The sequence below is a fragment of the Chanodichthys erythropterus genome, chromosome 1 (genome assembly GCF_024489055.1).
Source record: "Chanodichthys erythropterus isolate Z2021 chromosome 1, ASM2448905v1, whole genome shotgun sequence".
Taxonomy (NCBI): Eukaryota; Metazoa; Chordata; class Actinopteri; order Cypriniformes; family Xenocyprididae; genus Chanodichthys; species Chanodichthys erythropterus.
Genome location: NC_090221.1, coordinates 14,449,857 through 14,476,962, shown reverse-complemented (window position 1 = coordinate 14,476,962; position 27,106 = coordinate 14,449,857). Strand labels below are relative to the sequence as shown.

The following is a 27,106-nucleotide window of genomic DNA, read 5'->3' as shown; positions in this document are numbered from 1 at the left end:
ATCATTTGTTTGTTTTGAAGTTCTTGCCTCACTTCAGGATATTGTCACTATCTGTATAAGTAGATTTGAGATGATAACTGCTGCTTTTTAAGCCCCCTCATTTACGGCCTCACATATTATTGTTGGCTTTTCTCATCTCGTTGCTATCATGAACAAACGATGGCACTACAAAGACTAGTGTTCCTTCTCAAATATTGACCTGAATAAAACCCCACCACGAGCATCTGCATACCGCCTTTTCACGAACTGACAAACAACGACAACAAAATGGCACCGTGTAATCTCTCTCCGATCACTGCTCTCTGGAAGTCATTAGAGCTATTCTTTATTACTCCAGTCCTCTTTCGTTTCTTGTATTGAGAGATTTGAATGAGGGAAGGGGAGCGTTATTTTATTATGGTGTTTTTATTGCGGTGGTGTTTGCTTTGCGCTGTTTTTCTCAGCAGGTTACACAGGTGATGCCCGGGCCAACATTCACATCAGCTCATTCAAACATTTCCAGCAGTAAATGAGTATTGTATCAAGAGTACATGCCGTCCGTCCAATTAAGAAAATGATTAGTACGCATACAAGATTTCATAACATTGAGAATGTTATTCTGGTTCAACACCTGAAAATGTGTCTTTTGTCACAGTAGCTGCAGAGTTAGATCATGGGTTGAATAATTATATGCAATTAGGATCCAGTTAGTTGGTAAAAAGAAAGTTCCTCCTGTACACCCTCCCCACGGGATTTTATTAACCAGCATGGTTCTGAAAGCTGTCTAAACAAATCACTTACAGTACTGTGGACTCATCAGCCTCTCACAAAATAATAATACATAACCACAATCAGAGTGAGTGGACTCATGGACAATACCACATGTTGGTTAGAGCTTATATGAAGTATATTTGGTAGTTTAATAAACCCGTGCCATTTTGGAGATATAACATGAATCGGCTGATTGAATTATGCATTTAATATATGGTATATTCCAGGTCTTACTTCATATCGAAGAGCTAGTTAAGTCCCAGGCCTTTGTTAGCATGCTTATACTGAATATAGATGGACTTTTTTGTACTTAGTCTACAGATTTATACCATGTAACTGATATGGAAATGCAAGTGACCTCCTTTCATGTTGCTCCTGTTTTTCCATATTGTCATTGTCAAGACCGCATGACGTGACTAGAAGAGAACTGCACCACATATTGCACATGGCCCTTGTAGCTCTACCGGGCCAAAGGCAATCCTTACATAACTTATGATAAATGCCATGAATGTCAGTTATTTTGGGCCAGTTGTGTCAGCTATAAAGTATTTTATGATGCATAATAATCGAGGAGTGCTAGTGCCACACAGCAAGGATTGTATGACTTAGTTTTAGAGCATGATGGTTTTATCAATGTCTGTTGGACTAGATAAATACAAAGACAGATATGGGTTGCTAATTCAGTTATAGTCAGGAGGATAATGACGTCAATCAGTTTTAGGTGCCAGTTCTTAGGTGTGAATTTAGTCGGCTTGTTTTTATCTATGTATCTATCTATGTATCTATCTGTCTGTCTGTCTCAAAAAATATGGCAAATAAAATTACTAAATTAATAACAATTCGCAATACCTAAGATTGGTTTAGATAGATTGTAATGACAGTTCGTAAAAGTGCAGCTTTTTCCCATGTGGACGCCTCATGAAGTTTATGTCCAGACCTGTTTGGAATGCTCTTTGCATTTAACATATCAGTTTTCTTCAGATTTTTAGCTGATTTCAGGGAAGAGTTTTGATTCTCACATATGTTTTTTTTTTTTTTTTTTTTCTTTCCACAAGGCCTCAAGCACACAGAACGAAACTTCCAAAACATAGCCGTATCATCACTGGTTCTTTAGGGTTCTTAGAATTTTATTCTGGAGCATGCAAGTGCAAGGCAGACATGTTTTGTTGCTGTATTCAGGGTGCATTTTTCCCTCCTTGTGCAGACATATGCTGTGACATGTTGGTATTGGTATGAGTGTAAACACATCAGGGATGGGTGAGTCAAGATGGCGGGGGTGGCGCTATTTCACAACAGTACATATGTCGCCATAGACTAAAGCATGATAAATACTGCCTCAGGAGAGCTAGAACGTCCCCATTTATCAAGGGTGGCATTATCAGTGAACCAGCCTTGATTTCTACCAGGTTCCACATTAGAACCAAACAGGCTTTGAAGCCTATGCATGTTGAAGTTAGTTGAATTTTATTTCTTCAAGTGTGAGATAAATGTTCTAGATATTTTTGCAGAAAATAAATCATAAGCAGAACAAAACAATGAAAGTGTCACACAGTATGTAACAGATTACAGATTCTCAACATGGTCAGATGATTTTGAGTAAGAGGGAGGTGCAAAGACTTGGCTTATGAGTTTGAAGTCAGTATCAGGCTGAAAGCCCTGAGTTTCTCCAGTCTTGTCATGCTCTGAATTGTTCTTGCATAGAAGCCAAAATATTTTGTCTTTGTACTGAAATAACTGAAATGTTTTTAAAAAAAATGTTATGCCACTGGAAACGACACAGATGCAGTTCAAAAGATTCCAACAATTATATGCTAGAAGGATCTTCAAGCAGCACGTCAAAATGAAACCATCTCAGACAGGGTTTGAATTGGATAACTTTTACCTTTTGGGCCTCAAAGTTTGAAGTACAACAAGAACTTTTGTCTTTTTTAGCCCCTGTGGCAATTTCCTGTCCTGTTTTCACAAGTCTGACGTGTCTTCCTATCTGTGGTGTGCGGCCTGTTGCCACATAGTAGAAACAGATCAGGGGGAAGAACATTTTTAACATTATGTAGCACACACCATGTGCCTTTTAAGAAGTCCATCAGTTGAGGTCAGCTCGCTGCTGGTAAGATATAATCTGCTTACATTTTTAAACATCAGCCCTTCTCTTGCCCATCAGCTTCTGTACCAATGCCTGAGGACACTACATCCACGTAGAGGAAATAGCTAAGCGATTAGTAGCAGGAGATGAACCCTGAGAGTGAGAGATGTAAGAGAGGAAGTGAGTAAGGGTGCACCAAGTTCTGTTCCTCATGTTGTTTTCTCAGTAATTAACCCCATACTACATGGAATTGAGTCTATAAAAGTCTAATTGAGAAATATATGTGTTTTTAAATCATGAGATTTGTGTTCGTGAGCTCGGTCTTAATCTCATTGGTTTTAGTTGATAATACAATGTTTGATTGTGAGTGTGGTGGAATGATCTCAGTGGGATGATATCAGAGACAAGTGAAGGTTTTTTTTTAGAATTCCGAGAACCAGACTTGTTTTGTTCTTCTCAGAAACAAACCGCTGAAAGGTGGCATGATCTGATGGTGATGAAGAGGGGGTTAAAGTGAGAGTAGGGGGCCCTTTTTAAAAAAAAAAAAAAAAAAATTTATATATATATATATATATATATATATATATATATATATATATATATATTTTTTTTTTTTTTTTTTTTTTTTTTTATTTTGGGTGTGTGCGCAGCAAATGTGAATTTATGAGTAGACTGTGTGCCATGCTGTTATTGTTAAAGCATGTTTTTTTCCACTAGTTGTTACCAACCAAATAAAAATAAATGGCAGTCAAACTTGTCGAAAACAAAAAAGTGAGAAATACGGAATCTAAGAGGAAGGGGAAGAAGTTTCCACTCTCAAAATGAGAGAGAAGTGTTCGCTTGTTTGTGGTCTAACAGTCAGGAAGTAGCAGAAACCGACTGCTCAGTGATGCATTTCCTGTCACTGCACGATTCACAGGTCAGTTGTGGCTGTTCTTTTTCCTTTTGCATTTCAATGTGTTTAGTTTTAGGGTTCCTTTACCATGGCTTAAAGTTTGACTAGAACTAGAACTAGAAACTCATTTCATAGTGTAGGTTGTATAATTTTAGGTAGTAAACCATCTATTTTTAACCTCTAGCACCAGATAAACGAAAAGTGGTTGGCTGACATTTTCATAAAATGCAGTTTGAATCAGCTTAAAATTGTTTGGAAAACCATGAATCACGTTTCCATTAGGGTGGATGCTCTCTGACATCTCTTCCAACAAGTTTCCATCTGGGAGAGATGAACACAACTGGTGTTAACCAAGTGTCTTTAGACCCTAATGAGTTTAGTGGCAGCGATTTTGCCTTCATCTGGCCTCAGTCTCTCCTCCCCAGCCTTTAATGTTTGGAGAGCTGAGCTCCAGGCTCAAAGATAACAGCTCCTGTCTCAGGTGGGTGTGGGCCTCTTGACTTTTTCTAGCGCCTTGAGGGGGAGTGGAAAAGTACAAGACTTGTGAGATCAGATTTGCTTCATACGCTGCAAATGTAGCAGAAGGTAAAGCCTTTCTTCTCTCTCAGTTTTAGCATGGCAGAAGTGGCGGTTCTCGAAGCAACGTGTTTGTCTCTCTCTCTCTCCCCCCCTTTTTTTTTTCTTTATCCCCCTTCCTTCACAAAGGTTGCTTGAGTTTTTATAATGCCCTTTTTTAAATCTTACATGGTTTTATGTTTTTATCCTCAAAACACTTTTTGGGGCTGTATTGAAAACACACCGTGAATTGTCGACTTCTGTGGCAGTTGCTATATCGTGTTGTTGTAGAGTGATGTGGCCATGGGAGTTGCTTGCAAGCTTGTCTCATTAATTGCCATCTCTCTTGTTCTGTTGAATTAGCAAACATTCGCCTCACAGGCCCTTGACCTTTCTCCCTGATGTATAATACACTCTTCTCCACTTCTGTGACCAACAAAAGGGGTGTGTGATGGTGATACTTTCACATCACTTTTAGAAGAAGAGAAAGACAGCCTTTCTTATGTCAACTACTAGTGCCGATGCTAAAAAAGACATGTACCTTATAGTGTTTCTGCAGTACTCAGTATGGTACCATCGCTTTTTTTTTTTTACTGACAAGAGACTGCTTTTGGACTTGCATATTCAGGTGCTGCTCGCCCATCATTGCATGCAAACTTAGTAACGCAGTAATGTGGCTGCGTGCATGAACAGGCACATGGGCTTTTTGATCATAATGCTCATCTTGGTGAGCTATTAATGTATCAGTCAGTTTCGTTTTATATTAATGTCAACAAGTGGGACAGTAAATGTGTCAAAAAACTGGATCTGTGCATTTTGCAGTTCATGCAGCTTATTTGACCTCCCACTGTCTATTCATTAATTAATACACATATTGTTAATATTAATCAAACAATAATGTTAATGAAAAGAGAAAACAAATCACTCACTTCAAACTCATTTTGTTATAAATCATATTGTATTGTTGTTTGATTGCCTGTTTAATTTGTTAAACTACCATTCAAAAGTGGAATTTTTATTCAGCGAGGACATTTATAATGTTACAAAATACAAATAAATGCTGTTATTTTGAAAAAAGTAACAGTTTCCACCAAGATATTAGAAAGCACAACCGTTTTCAACATGAATAATAATGATGTAATAATGACTGTTTCTTGAGCTCCAAATTGGCATTTTACTTTTTGTATTCTATTTTTGATCCAACAAATGCAGCTTGATGAGCGTAAGAGTCTTCTTTAAAAATAATTAAAAAATCCTACTGTCCCACACTTTTGAACATAATTATAATAATAAATATTTTAAAAGAAAGTTGTTCAGTTGTATATTATTCAAAATTGGTAATGTAGTAAAACTTAACTTATATTGGTATTACTTGTACATAAAGCAGCAGCAGGCTAGTAGCTTTTGTCAGGACTGTTTAAATGATTGTTGACCATATTATAGATGAGTTTGTCCAACCTCTGACAGCCGAAGTTCATTATCGCTGCATTACAGGACTTCACTTGAGTTGAAGTGTCACATCCTCACAGGAACTGGGCTAAAAACATCCATGTTCTGCTGAGTCAAGCAGATGACCTTGTTGAAAGAGGCTTTGTCCTCCATATTGATTGAAAGAGTACTGTTGACATAATTCCACCCTCACTGTTTCTCTTCCCTTTGGTAAGTGGGAACAAGCTTTAAGATGTCTCACAAGACACACATATGTTCACTGGCTCACTGGAGGTGTTTTAATGTCACATTTTGATGGTGAAGCGAGCATTGTGTAGTGTGTTTTTGCTGAAACACTCAAGATTGGCATGTTCTGAAATGCCAGGAATGCCAGTCCTCCATTCCTGACTGAACAAGAAAAGAGCTTCACATTCCTCTTGCTTTTTCTTAGTCAGTGTCTCTTCCAAAGCCTTAGTTTCCCAAGCTATTTTGAGAGGCACTCAACACTAGTTTTTCTCAAATGCGTTGACGTCACTATTACCATGACGTCACTCCCCACAGAGTAACTAGAGATTGCTTCACCCTGCATCTCCATCCATCCTGGTTATGTCATCAGAATAAGGCAGCTCACGATCACACCACATCTTGAATCCATAAGCATTCCCATCAAACCGCTCACCTATGTTAGATGATCATTCGTGTTTGAATTTGCTCGCTCCGTGATTAAATTCCATTGTCAGGGTGACTCATGGCTTAGTCATTCGGTTGGCTAAAATTACATCCTTTCATGGTCAACACTGAACTCAGCTGAGGACTCTACAGGGGCAAATGGGTCGACAGGGTCAATAGAGTAAGATGTATTTGTTCGCAGTCATTCTCCCTTCAAAACTGGTTATTCTATCCAAAATTGTAGTCAGCGTATTGCTTCATATTTACTTGTTTTGACAACACAGACTAGGCGCTTTGCCAGACTCGTATCAGCTGTTGCGTTAGGACTCAGACAGACCTTTTTCATATACACCTCATATTTTTACCTTGTTTACTGAGTGTGTATCCTTGGCAGACCTCAGCCATGGAGTGATTCCATGCAAGCCCCACCCTGGAGAGTGTTTGCTTACTGAAGTCTTGAGTTCTGAGTAACTCTACCTCCCTCTCGGCGCCTCTGGATGACGTGCAGTAGGCCTTTGCTTTAGCTCATTTGTTTGCATGCACATGTTGGGACTAGGCAACTGTTGTCGCATCCCTTTGTATCGTTTGTAGGCTGCCGTCATGGTGGTGTAGATCACTCACCGTGTGCCCGGTACGAGGTCTCGTTATATACAACTGGGAATCAGCGTGGAGAGCAGCATGGTGCGCTCAATCACAGATTTGCACAATTTTGCTCCCCACTAGGCTCATCTCTCTGTGTGAAATGTTCTCATCAATCCCATATCACGCTTTCATTTGCCAGCACATCACCGTCAAATGGTGTGAATGACTTCATTACTCTAAAGCTGAGTTGTAGACCATGGCGAGGTCTAATAGAATTTCAAGCTGCGAGCTTTGGCTGTGGCATACACAGCTGCAGTTTGAGGTACGGAGAGCTTTTTGAATTGAAAAGAAGAACCGAAAATGACATGAGGCCATTTTGAGCTTGTCTGTAAAGGAGGAGGCAGAACTCAGCCATGCTCTTGTTTGGCGACTTATGACCCTTGGCTCATGCAATGGAGACTTCATGGGCGAGTGCTTTCCCAGACTGCAGAGGTAGGCATGACCAACTCTGTGTGGTCTTGATTTGCCTGGGGTATCAAGATAGTTATCATATAGTTATCATTTTTTAGCACTGTTTATACTACGGCTATTTGTTTGTTGATAAGAGGTGTAATTTTACTTGATATAAAATGCTCTAAATACCACATAGATTTGCTTTAGTCATTGAAGTACAAACCCAAACAATATTTAGAAAACCAATATATATATAGGGAGGGACACATGATGCATCAGCCGATATAGTTATTGTATTTGTCCTATACTACTGTTTAAAAGTTTGAGATTGTTTTAAGATAAATTAATCCTTTCATTTTCTTTTAAAAAATCTCAAACTTTTAAAAGGTAGTACAGACCAGAGAAATTGGTAGAAACCCGAGCAATATTTAGAAAACCAATATATAGTGACATATGATGCGTCAGCCTATATATATATATATATATAGGCTATATATAATATTAGTTATTGTATTGGTCTATATTACCATTTAAAAGTTTAAGATTTTTTACAAGAAATTAATATTTTTATTCAGCAAGGATGCATTAAATTGTTCAAATGTTACAGTTAAGACATCTATAATGTCCATTTCAAATAAATACTGTTCCTTTGAAGTTTTTATTAATCAAAGAATCAATCCTATTTTTTTTTTTTTTTCAAGGTTTCACAAAAATATTCAGCAACACAACTGTTATCGTTATATTGGTAATAAGAAATGTTTCTTGAGCACCAAATCAGTAAATTAGAATGATTTCTGAAGGATCATATGACACTGAAAACTGAAGTTATGGCTGCTGAAAACTTAGCGTTGCATTATTTTAAATTTTAAAAATATTCACAAAATTCACAACAATATTTTACTGTATTTTTGATTGAAAAATGCAGCCTTGGTGAGCATAAAGGTCAAAAACATTACAAAATCTCACCGACCTCAACCTTTTGAACGACTATATAAGATGTATGTGGACCAATAGAAAATATCCATATTTTATTCTGCACACTAAAATGTAGCACTTGTAGCAGTTGTTTTATTTATTTAGACATAATTGTTTAAAAGTATAATATGAGCCATTGGACAGAATGTCTTTAATTATAGTTTACCAGATCATCAAAAAGACTTAAAGATGATTTGACGTAAGCCCCTAGCAACCAACAAGAATGCCCTAGCAACCACCTAGTAACTCCCAGAGCATTGTGGCAGCAAGAAAATGAATAATTGTTACAAAGAGCTTGTCTTGACCAATTCAGAGCGAAGAAACCTTCAGCAGGGTGCTCCAGATGTTGGCCCCATGCTGTGGGAAGGGAGGCAAAGCCGAAGGGCTCTTGGGGGGGCCGTCTGGTTAGTGGTAATAATAGATTGGGCCTCTCTGTCATGGCATACACCATCCTGTTCTTCTCTTGGAGAGACAAGGCCGCACAAGGCCACATGTTGAGGACGAGACTCCAGCTGTTACAGGGGTCTTAGGCAGAGTCTGAGCTGAACAGAACATTCGTTTGACCTCCCTGCCACCCAGACGGACCTATCTTTCCTATTCTCTTTAACTGCCACCATTAAACCCTTGTACCCACCCACCCCACATACCCCAACCCCCCAGACACCATTCAACCTGGTATGCACTTGTTGACACACACACTGCCCTTTCAAAGCAAACAAGCCCCACCCTGCCACAGAGGAGACATGGGCCCCTTCCGCTGCCATTTTACACCCCCTTTCAGTTGTTCGTCCAGACCTTCTCTCCTCTCCCCACTGCACTTGTTTAATCTTTAACCAGACTGCAGCCCCTTCTGTTCCTTCTCGCTGCCTCAGGGCTGGGCAGAGGGTACTCTTTCTCTCATAGGCCTGTTATTCTTGTGTTTTTGGGTTTCCGTAGTACAGCTGGCTTCAGTGTGAGGAGTGAATGTGGACTTTGGATGAGGGTGTGTTCGGGCCCTTCTACACATGTGACTGATAACCCAACCTTGTTTACAGTACCCCTTTGATCAGGCTGGGTGATCTCATATCCTGTGGCGATCCATGCCCCTTACCCCCTCCTCCACACTGCCAATGAAGAGGTTCACTTATTACATCTGAACCTTGACGAATTAAACCAGTTATTCAAAATGACAGTAGACCAGCTGCCTTGCTGCTTATGTATTTTTTGTCTATTATTTGAAACACTATTCAAATAGAATAGTGTGAATAAGATTATATTATACCAATATTAAAATTCTACCTGAAAACTATTAGCCGATTTTTTTTTTTAATGATATAGTCGATCAATTTAAATTGTGTATTATTTTGTCTAAATAAATAATAAAACAATATATTTTTTTATTTTATTATGATAATTAATTTACAAATATATTTAAATAATTAAGTAAATATTTAAATTATATTTAAAATAATTTTAAATAATATTAAAATGATATAAATATTATTTATACAAGTAATTAAAATAGTTCTTTGAATATTTTAAAAATTACAGTTAAAATATTGTTTAAATAATATTTTTCATATATGGTTATCCCTAGTGAATACAGGGTGACACAGTGATGCAACAGTTGTATTGTTGTGATCTCACAGGGTAAATGGGAGTCCGAGCCAAAGAAAGTGAAGCGTGCCAGTGATGAATGTGTTGCTGGAAAGCAGAGTACGTTTTCCACTCGTCCATTTACATTCTGCCCAGCCAGACTTCCTCAGAGTCTGACTTTGAGGCAGCTTTGGGCGTTCAGCGCCAAGAATGAGATCGGTGAGCCGAAAGTCTTCTCAGCAGTGAGCGAATGCTTCATAGAGTCAGAAAATTAGCCCTCGTCTCAGTCCCTGCGGTACCGTCTCAGGCTCGTCCGGCCATCCCAGCCCTCTCTCTCTCTTTCTCTCTGATGATGTGACACAGCCCATTTTGTTCAGTCGCAGTTCCCTAATATTCCTTCTCCTCTCTGTTTCTCTCTTGAAGGTTTAGATGCCCCAGACGCAGCTGGAGCGAGAAGCCTCCTCCATCACGCAGTACCGCTGCTCTGAGTCCTCCGCCACCCTGTCAGTCATCTGGAGAAAAAAAAAGTCAGCAGCGTGCAGGACCAAAAAAGGGAACTCTGTTTTTACCTAACAGTGCTTCTCATTGTGTGAAAGCAGCAGATTACCTCAGCAGTGTTCCTGCTTCAGAGTGCTTCCTGTGCCGAGGGGTGTGGTGTGGAGCAAAGCGTCCGGGGAGTGCGTGGAGGGGTAGGAACCCTCTGCCTGTCAGCCTGTGTCCTACCCTCTCTCTCTCCCTACAACACCATGACCACTGCGGTCCAGTCCAGCGAGCTTGTCTTTGAGTTCGCCAGCAATGGGATGGATGAAATCAATCAGGTACATCACAAACATATTTGCTGTTTTCTGTGTGAGAGTACTACGATCGGCCCTTCATCGTTGACCTGAAAGCCCTGAAATATTTTGGTGCCAGAGATCTGTGCTATTAGGCACGTAAACTTGTGGTTTCTCTGATTAGGTACTCTCTTTGTCTATCCGGCTGCTCAGGCAGGGTATCAAAAAGTGGACACGGGTCTTTCGAAGGTCTGTGCCTTTGATGCTGGGCATGAAGGGAAGGGTGGGAGGTGGAACATTAAGAGTGCAAGGAGAGGGTTGGGAGATGACTGTGTGGGTTGCTGGCAGGGTTCAGATGGAAAGACTGAGATGTAGGAATTGCCAGTCAGTCTGAACTCAGCGTGTTTGTATTCTTAAACGAAAACCTAGTTGAGAATGAAGCATTTCAGCCTCAGGACACTTAATTATGTTACTTACAGTGGCCCCAAAAAGTATTTGGACACCTAATTCACACTTTATGAATATTTGAATTTTATTGCATTAACATTTCTGAGCCACTTTTTCAGTTTTTTTTTTACCAACTGGTCACTTTTTGTCAAGTTAGTTTGAAGTTCACACATGTGTCCTGGCATAAGCATGTTCCACAAAGTTTGTCAATCAGAAAATGTCCAAGATATCTTAATTTTGATCAATTTACATTACTATTAAAAAGTTTGGGGAAGAAGTCTTTTATGCTTACCAAGGCTGCATTTATTTAATCGGAAATACAGTAAAAACAGCAAATTTATGAAATGTAATTTAAAATAACTGTTTTATATTTCAATATATTTTTAAAAGTGATTTATTCCTGTGATGGTAAAGCAAATTTTTCAGCATCATTACTCCAGCCTTCAGTGTCACATGATCCTTCAGAAATCATTCTAATATGCTGATTTGCTGCTCAAGCAATTTCTTACTTATTATCAATGTTGAAAACAGTTGTGCAGCTTAATATATTTGTTTTTTAGGATTCAAAGTTCAAAAGAACAGCATTTATTTGAAATAGAAATCTTATGTGACATTATAAATGTGTTTACCAACACTTTTGATCAATTTAATGTGTCCTTGCTAAATAAAATGATTGATTTCTTTTTAAAAAAAAATCTTACCCCAAGCTTTTGAACAGTAGTGTATTTATTGTATCATATTTTGAAACCCAACAAACTTCATGTTGTGTAATGTTTTGATTGAAACTTGTGCTTGCTAAATTTCTTTAAATAAATGCCACTTGGATTGATATTTTTTTGTAAAATCAAGGAAATATATTTCTACAGTTTTAATTGTGGCTTAAGTGTCCAGAGCCACTGTATACGTATGTCAGTGTGCTGTCGTACAGTTTTGCTGTGTTTTGGTTTCTTCTGTCTATTCCCTCTGAGCTGAGATGACTTCAGAATCACGATCTAATGTTAAGTGTGTGTTTGTGCAGTCATGTGAATGGATCAGGCCTCTTCTCTTACAGACTGAAAGAGAACTGAAAGCTAGATTCAGGCCTAACCTGCCCAACTTGTTGCAGCGTGGGAGAAGACTCCTGTTCCACCCAGAAATCTACTATTGTTTTGAAACAACTTTGGCTTCTCAGTCACTCCCTAAATCCCCTCACTCTATTACAGCACCATAATAAATATTCTCTATCAGTAGCCCTACAGTCTCAGATATCTGCTGACTCCCAATACTAACAATAGAAATGCTTTTTTAGGGACTGCAAAAGATAAACCTACACTCTTCTTACTGTGTGTGCTGGGTTTTCCATGCATGGGTGCTGTGAAATATGTCCAGCTGCTTCTCTGGACCATAATGATTAGCCATGCTGGATTTTGCAGAGCCAATAATTACCCCCATATGTCAAGTCGTCGTGTAATGGGAGTGAAATGATATCAAGGCATCATGTCAGAGTTCAGCTACTGCACGCAACAGCAGATCTCCCGAGACACCTAAAGCATTTACATGCACAATCTTACATTAATTATCACAGATTAGCCCAGCAACATAACGTTACAACCTCTTATATGTTGTAAACATTTTAAGAAGAAGAAAACAACTGGCATAACTAGATTTTTACCCATTACCTCAGTCTCACTCTGTATGTAAACACCTTCACAGACGTTCTGATGACTTATTTAGTATGGGCATGTCTCATGTTCATGTCTGTTGATGTCAAAACAAAATAATTTCTTGTATAAACGGTTTTCTTGCATCGTCAGGTTTTTAGAATGAGCTGATTTTTGATCTTCGTATTATTGTGCATGCAAGTTTACTTGTTTGTTGGCTTGTAAAAAAATAGGGATCACTAATAACGTTTTAGGGACAGAGTGCAAGGATTGACACAGTACAGTGGAAAGATAATTTGAGGTTTGTGTATAAAAATGTTATTTTAAAGTTATTTTAATATTAAAGGCATTTATAAAATGTTAATTTCATATTAACAATACATTTACAATACATGATTACCTCTTTCTTAAATGACTTTAAAGCATAACAATGTATTGGGTTAGAGATAAATATAGGAATATCAGTTAGCTTAAAGGGTTAGTTCACCCAAAAATGAAATTTCTGTCATTAATTACTCACCCTCATGTAGTTCCAAACCCGCAAGACCTACGTTCATCTTCGGAGCACAAATTAAGATATTTTTGATGAAATCTGAGTTGTTGGTTTTTTTTTTTGTTTTTTTTTTAATCCCCCATAGAAAACATTGTTTTGTTTTTGTGAACAAAAAGTATTCTTGTCACTTCATAACATTAAGGTTGAACCACTGTAGTCAAGTTGACTATTTTAACAATGTCTTTACTACTTTTCTGGACCGTGAATGTGGTCATTTCGTTGTTTTCTAAGTGAGATAAAAAAAAAAAAAAAACCTCTGGGATTTCATCAAATGATATTACCAATGAATTTAGACTACTGTTCAAAGTTTAGAGTCATTAATATATATATATATATATATATATATATATTAAAAGAAATTAATACTTTTATTCAACAAGGACGTATTAAATTAATGAAATGTGATATTAAACACACTTGTTGTGTTACAAAACTTCTATATGTCAAATAAATGCTGTTCTTTTGAGCTTTATATTCATCAGTGAATGCTGAAATGAATCATGATTTCCACAAAATAAACAGCACAACTATTTTCTACATTGATAATAATAATAATAATAATTCTTGAACACCAAATCAGCATATTAGAATGATTTCTGAAGGATCATGTGACACTGATCGGAAAATGGCTGCTTTTTCCATCACAGGAATAAATTACATTTTAAAATATATTAAATAATATTTCGCACTATTACTGTTTTACTGTATTTTTGGTCAAATAAATGCAGACTTGGTGAGCATAAAAGACTAAAAATAATCGTACTGACACCAAACTTTTTAACGGTAGTGTATGTCATAGATATCATTAATAGTTCAATACACTTTCATGTAGTTTGGCTGCCAGTAGTTCTTTGTGAAGCACAGTTTATGCTTTTTGGCATCAAAGCATTTTTAACAAGTACACACGTTAGCACAGAGAAGGTGATTTTATAGACTATGGATGCACCAATACAGCTAGAGTTCATTCTATGACAGAGCCAGGCTTACATAACTTCTCTTTGCCACATCATACATGTCCTATGGCTGTGATGACGTGACATCGTGCAGCTTTAGCCGTCGACAGGCTAATTACTTACTGCTGAAAACCTGTGGCCTCACGCCTGGTTAGTGCACATGTTTGAGAATCATCCAATAACCTGTCTCCAGCATTGCAAGTGAGGGTCTTGTATTGCATCAGTGGGTTTAGCATCACCACTGGCGTCAGGTAAAGCAGAAGAGAGTGTAACTACAAAACAAGTCGCATGCTATCAGGTTTATGCACACAGTAGGAACACAGAACTCAACTATTCAAATGACTGATCTTTATCTGATGTTTCCCTTTTAGAAATGTGGTTGATAATTCTGAAAAAAAGGATGTTAGAGGTTTATGTAAGTCTGTTTTTATATATATATATATATATATATATATATATATATATATATATATATATATATATATATATATATATATATATATATATATTTATATATATATATATATTTTTAAATGGAAGCTTTACTCTTTTTCACTTATGTTCAAGATTGAAATATTGGCTTTTTAAAAAGCTGTGTTAACATTTTAATATTTATCAGCGCAGGGCATTACAATTTTTGTCATAAATTGGCCTAATGACAAAGGCATTCAATGCAAGAAATTTTGAAATTTAACTGTGTATAGACTCATACAGACGTGCTCTGCTGTTTTGCATTCACCTGTCAAGCATAATGAGAGAGACTATGTAAACCGATCACCAAAGTTTTTTTTGCATAATCCTGATATCTGATGTATTTAGTTCCAAAGTGTGGCAGGACGGAAGGTAGGGACTGGATGAATGTACAGAAAAAGTTTCCCGCTTACTCAGCAGTCAGGACTTGTGGGATTCACAGTGTCTGTCTAGCTCATCTCTTAATATACTGATGAACAACGCACACTGAAATCTTACATTTAGTTGGTGTACACTAATGTTAAAAAAATTTGGGGTCAGTGAGAATTATTTAATTTTTTATTTTTTTAAAGACATTACATTTTTTGATCAGTAAGGACACAATAAATTGATCAAAAGTAGCAGTTTCCACAAAAATAGTAAGTAGCACAATTATTATCAACATTGATAGTAATAAGAAAGTTTCTTGAGCACCGAATCGGCATATTAGAATGATTTCTGAAGGATCATGTGACACTGAAGACTGGAGTAATGATGCTGAAAATTCAGCTGTGACATCACAGGAATAAATGACTGTATGTATTAAAACATCCGTCCAGCCATCCCAGCATTTTAGGCCCCAGACAGGGGACAGCCTGAACAGATGGCCAGTAAATACAAACAATCATTTTAAATTCTAACATTTCATGGTATACTGTTGCTTATTGAATTTTGATCAAATTAATGCAGCCTTGTATCTTAAATCGTGAAAAAAAAAAAAAAAAATAGTGTATTAAACAGTAGATAAATTCATGTGTTCTATTTAGCAATGGCTACATTTTATTTCACCACCTCAAAATGAATCTGTTTATAGTAGTTTGGAATTTGTGTTGCATTACTGAATGAATGCCTTGAACTGAGATTTGGGAAGCCACTCCCATTGAGTCTGTGGGGAAAATGTCATAACAACGGCAAGTAGTCCAAGGATGATGGAACAAAAACAGAAAACCCTGCCAAAGGAAGATGTAAGATGGCTTATGTGTTTCACAATATTGTTTGCAAAGAGACAATATTTCAAGCATTCCTGCAGCACTGTATTACATTGATCAATTTATTGTTAAATGTGTTTATTTGTGCGTGTATGTGATTGTTTTCTATGGTCAGGAACAAGCAAAAACATTTACTTGTTTCCATGTTGTTCTTATTTTGGTCATCTTCATACAGTTGCACAACTGGAAAGGTTATAAACTGCATTCTGCTGCCATCTAGTGGTTACATGACACAACAGACACATGTGTTTATGTATTCCCAATGATTTTAAAAAGGGCAGAATCTGAAATGTAGTCCCTGTGGAAAAGCAATCACTTGCCATCAGAGCTGGTCCTAGACTTCTGGGGGCCCTAAGCAACATTTTGCAAGGGGGCCCATCAGTGCCTAAAACAGTGCAAAATAAATGGTCATATTTATATAACAGCAAAAGATACAATTATTTACTCAAGAAGAATTTACACAAGAACTAGAAACTAAAAGAAATAAAATATAATGAATCAGTTAACAAGTCTAAATGACTAAAGACTGAAAGACAAAACACTGGCAGTAAGAACAATTAAGAAAAATGATATCCAAATTTTGGTTGACGGGTAAATAAATGCTTTTTGAAAGTAATGCTCGGACACCATCTAGCCATCAGAAAACTATAACACAGCTGAAATGAATTTCCAAATGTGTGATTTACTAAAAAAAACTAAAACATGATAAATGTAGTTTACTCAAGAAAGCTTACTAAAATACATAATTCTCTAATTAAGCAAAATTTAGACTAATGCACTGACAGGAATCACACAACAGCTTGCATGACTGAATGTTTATTACTTATACGTAAAAGAATGTTTTGAAAATTACTGAAAATTACACTCCATCATTGGGCATTTCTAACGAAACACAGTGGACTAATATTGATTTTTTTTTTTTTAATAATTAATTGCATGGTTTGTCGAGACTAAATAAGACTAATCATTAAAATATTTTTCTTGCTCTTTTGCTTCACATTCTTGGTGCTTTTTCTTTCATTTTTTTGCACCGTACAGATAGGTTCATTTGAAAGTCATAGCCATTTGTCAAGATGCATGTCCCACTGCATGATGTCCGAAACAGTTATTAAATAAATCAAAATCATTTACGTTAAAAAAAATAAAACAAAAACAAAAGAAATTTCCACATGACTCCTCTAAAGTATAATCTCCTCTAAAGCAACGGGGGGACCCTTGGTGGTTCTGGGGCCCGACACAACTTGTGTACTTTACGTATAGGGAGGACCGGCACAAGGCTCGCAATGATCACTTGCATAATTTAAGCTTTCCTCTAACAAGTGTCAAAATAAAGGTCACCAGACTTCGATCAGACTGTAGATTCTCTTGAATTATTCCTGCCCTGTCAATGTTCACTTATATTCTGACATGTTATGCATTGTTTGCACATATCGTCTGCCAAAGGCCTGATGAGAGCTGCTAGCCGGCTAATGAGATTTGGTTGGTCGTACACACACACAGTCACTCACTCACTCAGTAATGCTATCTTCAGCTCCAGTTTTCCCTGGAAATGGATTGTGTGTGAGTGTGTGTGTTTAGGAAAGCCCTTCACATTGCTTTTACTAACAAGCCTGACTCATCTAGACTGGCTAAAAGAATAAGAACGCAACATGGGCAGAAGAAAGACATCTTTTATTAAGTATGTTGGTGTATTTTGGCAGTGTTGACTGTGGTGGATGGTGAGTAATGGTCTCTTGTGGCTTTAGAGCCCAGTACCAACTATTTCCTCTTTTCCTCCAATGTGATCTCCACCCTCACTCTGGAATGCTGGTGGAAATGAGGAAGCCTGAAATGGTGTTTTTGGCATAAAGTTCTACCCTGGGAGCAAACAGAGTCATGTGTATAAGAACCTTACTGGAACTGTGATACGTTTGTGCTTACGTCATTTAATCACATGATACCACAGGCTCGTCTCTGGCCTTATTGTTATGCTGACGCATTAGTAAAAGTCCAACCAAGTGACTGAACCGGCTCAGGTTAAAGCTATTATGAATGGGCCATTAACTTCTGCCTCTGTGAGTATGAGTAACCTGGACGATTGTGGATTAGAAGCTTTCATCTGTAGGGACAAATGTATGTGTTTTAAAGCAATTATGGTACACTTTACTGCTGTTCTGCTGAAAGCAATGCATGGCAGTTGATTTTAGATCAATGGTGCATTTATCTCTCTGTTTGTTCTCCCACAGCTGGACGACCCTTCAGTGTTCCCGGCGGTGATTGTGGAGCAGGTGCCCGCTGCCGACCTCATGCAGGTGTACTCTGGACTGGAGGCAGATGAGGTGACTAATGGCATCATGGTAGACGCTATTCAGGATGTGGTGGAAGAGAACATCATGGGAGATGTGGGGCTGTCTGGTGAGTGATCGCAATTATAGGTGGCATGTTTTTTGAAAACATTTCTCACGAAAAAGGAAAAAAAAAAAAAAAAAAAAAGTATTCTTCGCACCCAAAGCAGTCCACAACATGATTGTTTTATTGTTTTTGAAAGTCTTTGAAGTCTCTTATGCTCACCAAGGCGGCATTCATTTAAAGGGTTAGTTCACCTAAAAATGAAAATTCTGGCATTAATTACTCACCCTCATGTAATTCCAAACACGTAAGACTTTCTTTCATCTTCAAAACGGAAATGAAGATCTTTTCTGATGAAATCTGAGAGCTTTCTGTCCCTCCATAGACAGCCTTCGCAATTGAAACTTTGACGCTTCAAAAAAGTTGATAAAGATATTGTTAAACTAATCCATATGAATTGCACATGAACGCCCTCCTATTTCAAAAGTTGAATGCAATGAGCTCATAATCACGACTACAGAAGTGGGAATTATCAAATTTTCGATAGCACATGAACGCAACATTATTACACATTTGGATTTGTCTATATAGAAAAACATCAGTGTGACAAATCACCTTTATCTATTTGTTATTTAAATAACCAAGAAAACAACCCTGAAACCAAAGTGAAACACATAATAGTGAAACCCAAGGTTAATGTTTGTCAAGTGATGTAAATGTTTTCTCTACAGTAGAGACCCCTGTCTCAGGCGGAGAGGACAATATGGAGACCATCGAGGCGGCCGAGGCCCTGCTGAACATGGAATCTCCCAATAACATCCTGGATGAGAAACGCATGAGTATGTAATGACTCTCTGTCAGTTTACATGGTCCTTTTTTAATAAATGTTTGTGAGAAGCACTTGGCACACATACTGATACTATTTCTCATTTCAGTTCTGTCTGTGAATGTTTAAGCAAACAAGCATTCTAACACTTGACATCTGCCCTTCTGTAGTTCACACATATGGGACTATGCTGGAATCAGACCTGACCTACATTTCCCTGCGTCCAGAGCAGCTCTCAAATGGCTGCATGGATGGTCCCCTGGATGAGGACACGTCCTCTTTGGATGAAATCCCTCAAAAGAACCTTTCCAAGCCTGTCAGGAAAAGCAAAGGTAACACAATCCGCCAGTAGATGGCAGTGTACACCTTTTTTGTTTCTTTTTTGCTGAATTAAAAACTAAAGCGGACACCAAAGAATGAAAAATTATTAAAAAACAATCAGATTTTTTTTTCTTTCTTATTTTTGAAATTGTTAACATATTTAGTTGATCTCATGTTCTTGGAGGTAAAACTATTTTCTTGCAATCATCCTGCAGTGCGCAAACCAAGACCAGTACGGCCCTGCTCTCCCATCACCAATCCAAGTCTCCCGCTTAAGAAGAAAAGCAAAGAGGGCAAAGGTAAGCACAATCTCAGATCACTGCACGGTAGTAAAGGAGAAAAAGTTGGAAACTATCGCTTTTCTCTCTCCTGAATGCATCACGAGTCGCTCTTACTGCCAGAGAGAGGCAGTGCTGCGACTGCTTAATTGATGAGGTGCTCTCAAAGTGCTGCGTTTGTGAGGGAACTAAAGTGATAGCAAGCTGGAGGGCACATCGATGCTGTCCTGATAGAGGCCCCTTATGCATGCGCCCCATTCCCAGCTCAGAGAGGAGGCTGGCCGCATACTTATACATCACCTTGACACACCGGTCTGTTCTCTCTCTGGTTCCCACTGCCGGGGTAGCTGTTTTTAACCACTTCTGGCCAAAGCACATGACAAACAAGAATAATCTAGTGCCAGGCCTATCTAATTAATTTCCAGCCCGGCATAAGGCTACCATGAAGGGAGAATTGATTTATTAAGGTTATGAGAAAGAATACAATAATTGCACCTCTGCCAGTTCTGCTGGTTAAATAAGACCTGTGGATTCACATGTGAAATATGAAAGGTGTTTAAGCTTTTTATAAGTCTAAACTTTTAATGAGTCGGCAGAGGAATATAAAAGACTCTTTTTCTTGTAGGTAACACTATCTACCTGTGGGAGTTCCTCCTGGCCTTGCTGCAAGACAAAAACACCTGTCCCAAATACATCAAATGGACGCAGAGAGAGAAGGGCATATTTAAGCTGGTGGACTCCAAGGCTGTTTCCAAGTTGTGGGGCAAGCACAAAAACAAGCCTGATATGAACTACGAAACCATGGGCAGAGCTCTCAGGTGAGCCAGTGGTTACAAACACTTCACCCAGAGGGACCAATCATGCCAGAGGAATTGTTTTTCCTGACCTCCTGCTTCCTCTCGCTCTCTTTTAGGTACTATTACCAGAGGGGTATACTGGCGAAGGTTGAAGGACAGAGGCTTGTTTACCAGTTTAAGGAGATGCCCTCAGATCTGGTTATTATTGATGAGGATGATAGCCAAGGGGACGACGCTAGTTCTGGCTATGGAGGGCACAGGTCTGCTCCTCATGGACGGGCAGTGGGCCGCGGTTCTTCGCGTGCGCAGGGGAAGAGCGCGCAGGTAAAGTCAGTGAAGAGAGAGATGAGTCCCGGTCTGAACAGCAATGGAAAACAAGCAGAACAGCTGCTGCAAACGGTTCATGTTCTTCAGCCAAATCAAGGAGCTGCTGTCCCAGCACCTGCACACTCCTTAAGGTAAGTGTGTGTTTGTGTGTGTACAAATACATAGGCAGCCTCACACATAAGAAGGAAGCTAAACCAAATTATAAACCACTGCAAACCCCAGCTCTTTTCCAAAATCTTGTAAGCTGCCTTGCTATCTTTGTTGCCTACATAGGTAGGTACCTTCTTAGACAGCAGCATCATAACCAAAATGGACATAAGTGATCATTTGTTACACTTTTCCTAGGCAGCAACATGAATTACAGAGCCTTGAATGTGACATGCAGGGGGGTCATATTGTGGCAAAAAATTAAGAATTTGTTCCCTCATTTTAGTTAAATCGTGTTGGCACATGGGCACGATTTCACTAAAACAGGTGCATGATTTAACTCAAACAAGGGAACTTATTAGTATGTGGCCACAGTTGAACTAAATTAAAACGAGAGAATGAATTAGTCATAGCATAGCCACGATTTATCTAAATGACAAACTAATGATATGTGGCCTAAAATAATAATTTGTGGGAAGTTCTTAATATCGTTTTTTTTCTACCTGTAATGTGTTAATTCTCTTGTAATTCATAGCTGATATATGGAACATTATAATTTCTCATTAAAGTAATCTCTTCTATACACTGTTTCTGGTTTCAGCGAAAGTGTTCTCGCTTTGTAACTCTCTGCCCTTCTCTCTCTCAGGACTATAAATATGCCAGGCTCAGTTCCTATGGTCCTCACGTCAGGAGCTCAAGGAGGAGGTTCAGTCACCCTGCAGACCCTCCCGCTGTCTTCTGTTCTGACCAATGGGGATTCCTCCACTCATACCTCACCGCCTCGGGTCATTCTCCACACTGTGCCTTCCTCCAGCCCCGGGGGTAAAGATGTGCTCACCATCCAGACTGCCTCTCTGACCACAGACAGCATCCAGCACCAGCAGCTCCTCATGTCCACTCTGGCCTCATCCAGTGGAGGAGTCACCACATCACAGCAAGCTGGGTCTCTTAACGGCCTCACCCGCTTGGTCACCCTCAATGCCAACGGGCAGCCCGTAGTGGCCCAGCAGCCTGGAACGGTCATCGCCACTGTCCTGAAGCCCAGTGAAGTTCAAGGCCTGCAGGTGAAGGAGGAGATCCTAGACCCACATTACCTCCAGTCTCTGGTCAACAGCAACCCTAGCCTGGCCTCATTCTGCAAAGAGGAGCTCGAGGAAGGAGTGGCGGAGCTGAGCTACAGAACTGTGATCATCAACAGTGCAGGACAGGAGCTGGGCCACACCCTCAACGGACACTCAGACGTGGGCTCGCAGCTGGCCAGCAGCCCCAGTGAGGGCCTCACCCCTGTGGAAGAGCTGGAAGTGAGGGGAGAAGTGGCTCTGCATCCAGAGCCTGCGGACAAAGAGCTGTTGGAGGGCTCTCAAGGTCTGCAGGAACTGCCGGTCACCATGCAGATACCTGCCTCCCACTTTATCCAGGTAAAAGCGGAGCCGGCTGAGACCTAAACTGTCGGCTCGAGTAGGGGAATGTGGACACAATCAACCAACAATGAAAAAAAAAAATACAGGATTTTTTTCAGAAGAGCAGATGATCTGTAATTTATTGCTCTTGATTGTTTAGAAAGGGCGTTCACCCGAAGACTTGTTTACTCAAAGTTATTGTGATATTGTGCCTAAATTTGAACCTTAAGGGATACCGACCACAATGAAAGCTCTTTGGTTTGCTCTCCGTCAACCCCAAATGCCCAACAGGAGAGCAGCCATTCTCCAACCAGGGATATTCCCACCATATGTGCCAGTTGAGATGTTTCTGTCTCTTCTCATCTCCACAGACAAATCCAAAGACTTGATCCATCAGAGGGACCAAAGGAAGAGTTGGTGAGAAGCCGAAACGAAACCAACAACACACCATTGACTTTAGGATTAAAACACACACACAGTTGCCTGGGACATACAAGATGGAGAAACATTTGTTTTGTTTTTTCTTATGTAGCCATCTCAGTGGACTTCAAACGGATGCCTATTGAAATAAGACTGAAAGAGTGCCTAGGTGGTTAATGCTTTGTTTTGGAAGTGATGCTTTGAAGGGGAAGATTGTATGATTCACTCTGTTTTTAATACAGAATTATGACATTATCTCAACCCCTTTATACTGGCAGATCAGGCGAGGTTATTATTTTTCCATCACAAATTTAAAAGCACTCTGCTTTTATGGAAATGGGCATTGCCTGTCTAAGGACACAGTTCCAGTAGATCTTGTTTGTATATAGTAACAGACTAAAGAATATAGTGACAAATTCCAAAATCATCTGCTAAAGTATTTCCCCATTATAATCTTGTTCATATGAAATGGCACGCAGTATATATATATATATAAATATATATAATATACAACTGAGATTCATTTTATGGCCACAAATTTATTTATTTTCTGAATTTTTAAATTCTGTATAAAAAGTCTTTTTTTAAACAAATGCAAAAATGAGGGAAAATATGCAGTATGTAGGGCTAATTTTACCCATAAGAATCCAGTATGTGTGTTTATTGCAAGCTGTATTTTTCCAATTTAAAGCGTTCCATGTAATCCGCACACCTTTCATATTTTATCTATTTTTCAATATAAGGGGATCCGAACGTAGCTTTATGAGATTGAGCTATCATGCTGTTCTTATTCACTGTGATGTTTAAAGCCATTTTTACTGAGCATACATGCTATAAATGCGATGTCCTTTGGTTTCTGCCTTTACGCTGTCATACTTTTACCCTGTATCAACCACATATCATCCGATTGATGCCTTACACGTCTGTTTTTCAGATCACAGCTGATGTGGTCTGTGACATTTAGGTCGATTTTTAAAATGTATTTATTTGTAGATGTTGTAGTCAAGTCTGTCCGTGGCCTCCATTCCTTCTTCGCCTCATTTATAGCCAATGAATCCAGAGCAGAGTCTCTTAATAGCAGCATCTCCACAAGTAAACAGAGTGGAAGTTGTAGCCATGTTGATCCGAAACTAAATTTGTGCTAAATTGGAAGAAGTGCCTGAAGTCGTTGAGGGTAAATGTGGACTGGGCTCCCGGAAGGCTAGATGCTGATCGTGGGCATCAGGCCTCAGCCTCTAATTCTGTTTGACTAACACCAGAGTTCTGGTGCTGCTCTGACAATCGTGGCTACACCTTGTATAATGCAAGATTATGTCAATAAGATAATCGGTCTTGTTACCGCAGGCTTTATGCTTTGTAGTTGTGGGGTAAAGGTATGCCAGTGCTCTTCCTATGATTTCAGCTTGCCTTTTCTTGGGGCTTTCCTATTTTTCCAGTTGTCTTATAGTAGACTAGATTTTGTTTTCTAAAAAAAAAGAAAAAAAGAGAGAGAACCAAAAGAGAATAAATATATAATAAAAACCAATTTTGCCTTAACATAAACGTGTGATCTCCTGTTCCCTTTTTGCTGTGGAAATTAAAACTGATGATCACAGACTGACTGGGTACTGGTTAAACAACACAAAGCCCATAAGGCAGATGCTATCATTGTTCCAACGTATTATAAAACAAGTACACCTCCCGGTGCATCTCCTCAAGCGTTTCTTCTGTTAACGTGAATTAACAGAGGTCAGATGCACTCCCAGGTATCTCGCACATCTTGCTGTGAATCGAGGCTGCTGTGGGAAGCTCTGTTTCCAGCCATATGTGCTCTTATTCAGCTTGTCTGCTCCTTCTGGAGACTACAGAATGTCACGGCAACTTCTGCAAGGATGGAGTGAGTGCAATCTGTTAACTACAGGAAGCAAAGTGCCTAAGAGTTACTGAACAATCAGGCATGGGAAGCTAAATCATGCTTTCGTTTGGGTGGGTGAAAAAGAACATTAACATTTTTAAACGTCATAAAAAAAGTTCCTGATTCCGTTTTAAACCCGTATGCTCTTGTGTGTGGAACACATTTTCTGTACAATTACAATTCTTAGTGACTGTTAAACTCCAAAATGTCTCTACAGGACTATGGCAAAGATTTAATAGACGTCATTGCATTGTCCATTTTATGGACTACTTACATGGTGGAAAAGAGCTGCTTGGAGAGTCTTCAAAATTGTCCTTTTGTGACATCAAAGATTTGAACACAGACATGAAGTTGTGTAAATGACGAAATTCTCATTTTACTATTCAACAAATCCACCCTCAAATATTTTATGTGAGCATTTTTTTCTGCTTTCTTGTGGACAAATAATCTTTAAACAACTAACACAGACTGCAAGAGAACACAAAATGGTTTTCACTCCGGCAGCTCTGTGTGTGCCGGACTTGTGGTGAAGATAGAAATGATTGTGTCTGTGATTACTCAGTGGTATGGGTTTGGAGATGCTTTCTGTGGTCTTATACGGTGGTGTGTGTGTGTGTGTGTGTGTGTGTGTGTGTGCGTCTGCTGATGGAGCCATCTGGCATCTGGTACATGCTGGAGCTCTTACCCCCAAGTCTACTATTCACACACAGCTGTAGATTACCTAGCACTCTGAACCCTACAGAAACACTGAAAAAATAATACAATAACATCAAGAAAAACACAATATCAAAGGTGTTCAAGGCAACTGTTATATGGACGGAGCAAAATGGCAACTGAAAGTGGTTGTTAAAACGATTTGCAGGGTGTTAGCGTGTCCTCTGAAAATGGGAAGATATTTTATCACACCACTACAAATGTTATGTGAATTGAAGTAGATAATACAGTTATAGCTATGAACTTTTCCATTTCCAAGATAAAGAATTTAGGTTTGAATTTAAATATAGAGGGGTGACTGGTATACATTTTTAGTACAGTGAAACTGTCTCATGTTGGATATTTTTTTATATTCAATTTCTGTATAGGATGATATTGAATATAAAAAACACACACAAAAACAGCAAAAAATGTAAAAGGTAATTTGTCAAGTGTTTAGTGACCTCCAAATACCAGGAACCTGGCTCTCTTAAACCTAAATTGAATGGAAAAGGACTGGAAGGCCAAGAAAACTTTCAAAATATAATGAGAAGTTTCTCAGATTTTCTTCTTTAAGAAAATGGAAGAAGTCCAGGTGGTCACAATAAATACTGATTTTTGCTTAAAGAAGCCATTTTGTATTGTGACAAAGACCAAAAAATAAATATGAATGGTCATTAAAACTTTGCTAAAACAACAAAGCTGGTGGTGGCCTAAAACTTTTGCACAGTACTATATGTCAATGTGGTTTTATTGTGTTCAGCTATAGAAAATATGATGATGCAATTATTGGTAGGGAGAATTTATTATGCAGACAGTTTTGAATTATATGTTTAAAACCAAAAATCACTGATAGAGAAAGCACATCATCCAAAAGTCAAAATCACAGTTACGTACTGAGATAATGTAATGTGACAACTAGCCCCAGTCTTCCCTCTATTCCCACCATTTCACTCACCTTTTTGCAGATCACTTAAGAGTGACAAATGCATTTGAAAAGTAATACTCTTTGTAGTCTCTCATTTAATATTGTCATATTTGGATGTTTAATACTAATTATCCAAGAATAAGAAAATGTTTAACATAAATATGAAGTATAGCAGCATGTCATACTGCAGGAAACACATGTAGCTGTCTTGTCGACTCCCCATTGGTAATCATAAAGCATTAAAATGGCTAAACAGGACAGCTTGCAGTGATCAGTGTTTCATTGCTGAATGTCAAACAGGATCTATGACTAACCATAAGCTTCTCAAACGAAATAACTCCTGTATAGTTAAAAAAAAAAAAAAGATATTGAAATTAAAGCTGTATTTCCAGACAGCTGTGGTTCACCAGTGTCAAACCGCATCTTTACATCAACACAGCTGCACAAAATCAGCTCAAGGAACATTCTATTTTTAAAGCAAGACGACAAGTAGCTGGGGGCCAATGACATGCTTGAAGAGAGCGAGTGTTTATTGCATCACAGTGTCTCTCTAGTGAGGAGTGGCGGGACGGCTGAGGGATGGCGGTCATTAGAAATGTGCCTCCAGTCAGGGGCTGCGCTAAGATTACTCACACACCAGGATACTGCATACACACACACACACACAAAGACTAAACAATGCTTTCGTTCTGTTTCTG

General features: G+C 38.7%; 1 protein-coding gene across 6 annotated transcripts in view; it reads left to right on the top strand.

Annotated features, from left to right (window-relative positions):
• Positions 1–26,832, top strand: part of elf1 (E74-like ETS transcription factor 1) — a 43,630-nt gene extending 16,798 nt beyond the window's left edge. For 3 of the 6 annotated variants that reach the window (XM_067388438.1, XM_067388423.1, XM_067388413.1), the window contains 8 exons: positions 10,389–10,783; positions 18,275–18,443; positions 19,109–19,216; positions 19,374–19,535; positions 19,740–19,823; positions 20,428–20,620; positions 20,716–21,057; positions 21,720–26,832. In XM_067388438.1, coding sequence (XP_067244539.1) covers positions 10,712–10,783; positions 18,275–18,443; positions 19,109–19,216; positions 19,374–19,535; positions 19,740–19,823; positions 20,428–20,620; positions 20,716–21,057; positions 21,720–22,518 — 1,929 coding nt within the window. In that variant the 5' untranslated portion in view covers positions 10,389–10,711 and the 3' untranslated portion in view covers positions 22,519–26,832. The other 3 variants (XM_067388430.1, XM_067388447.1, XM_067388457.1) reach the window with 3 other exon arrangements.
• Positions 26,833–27,106: the final 274 nt, after the last annotated feature.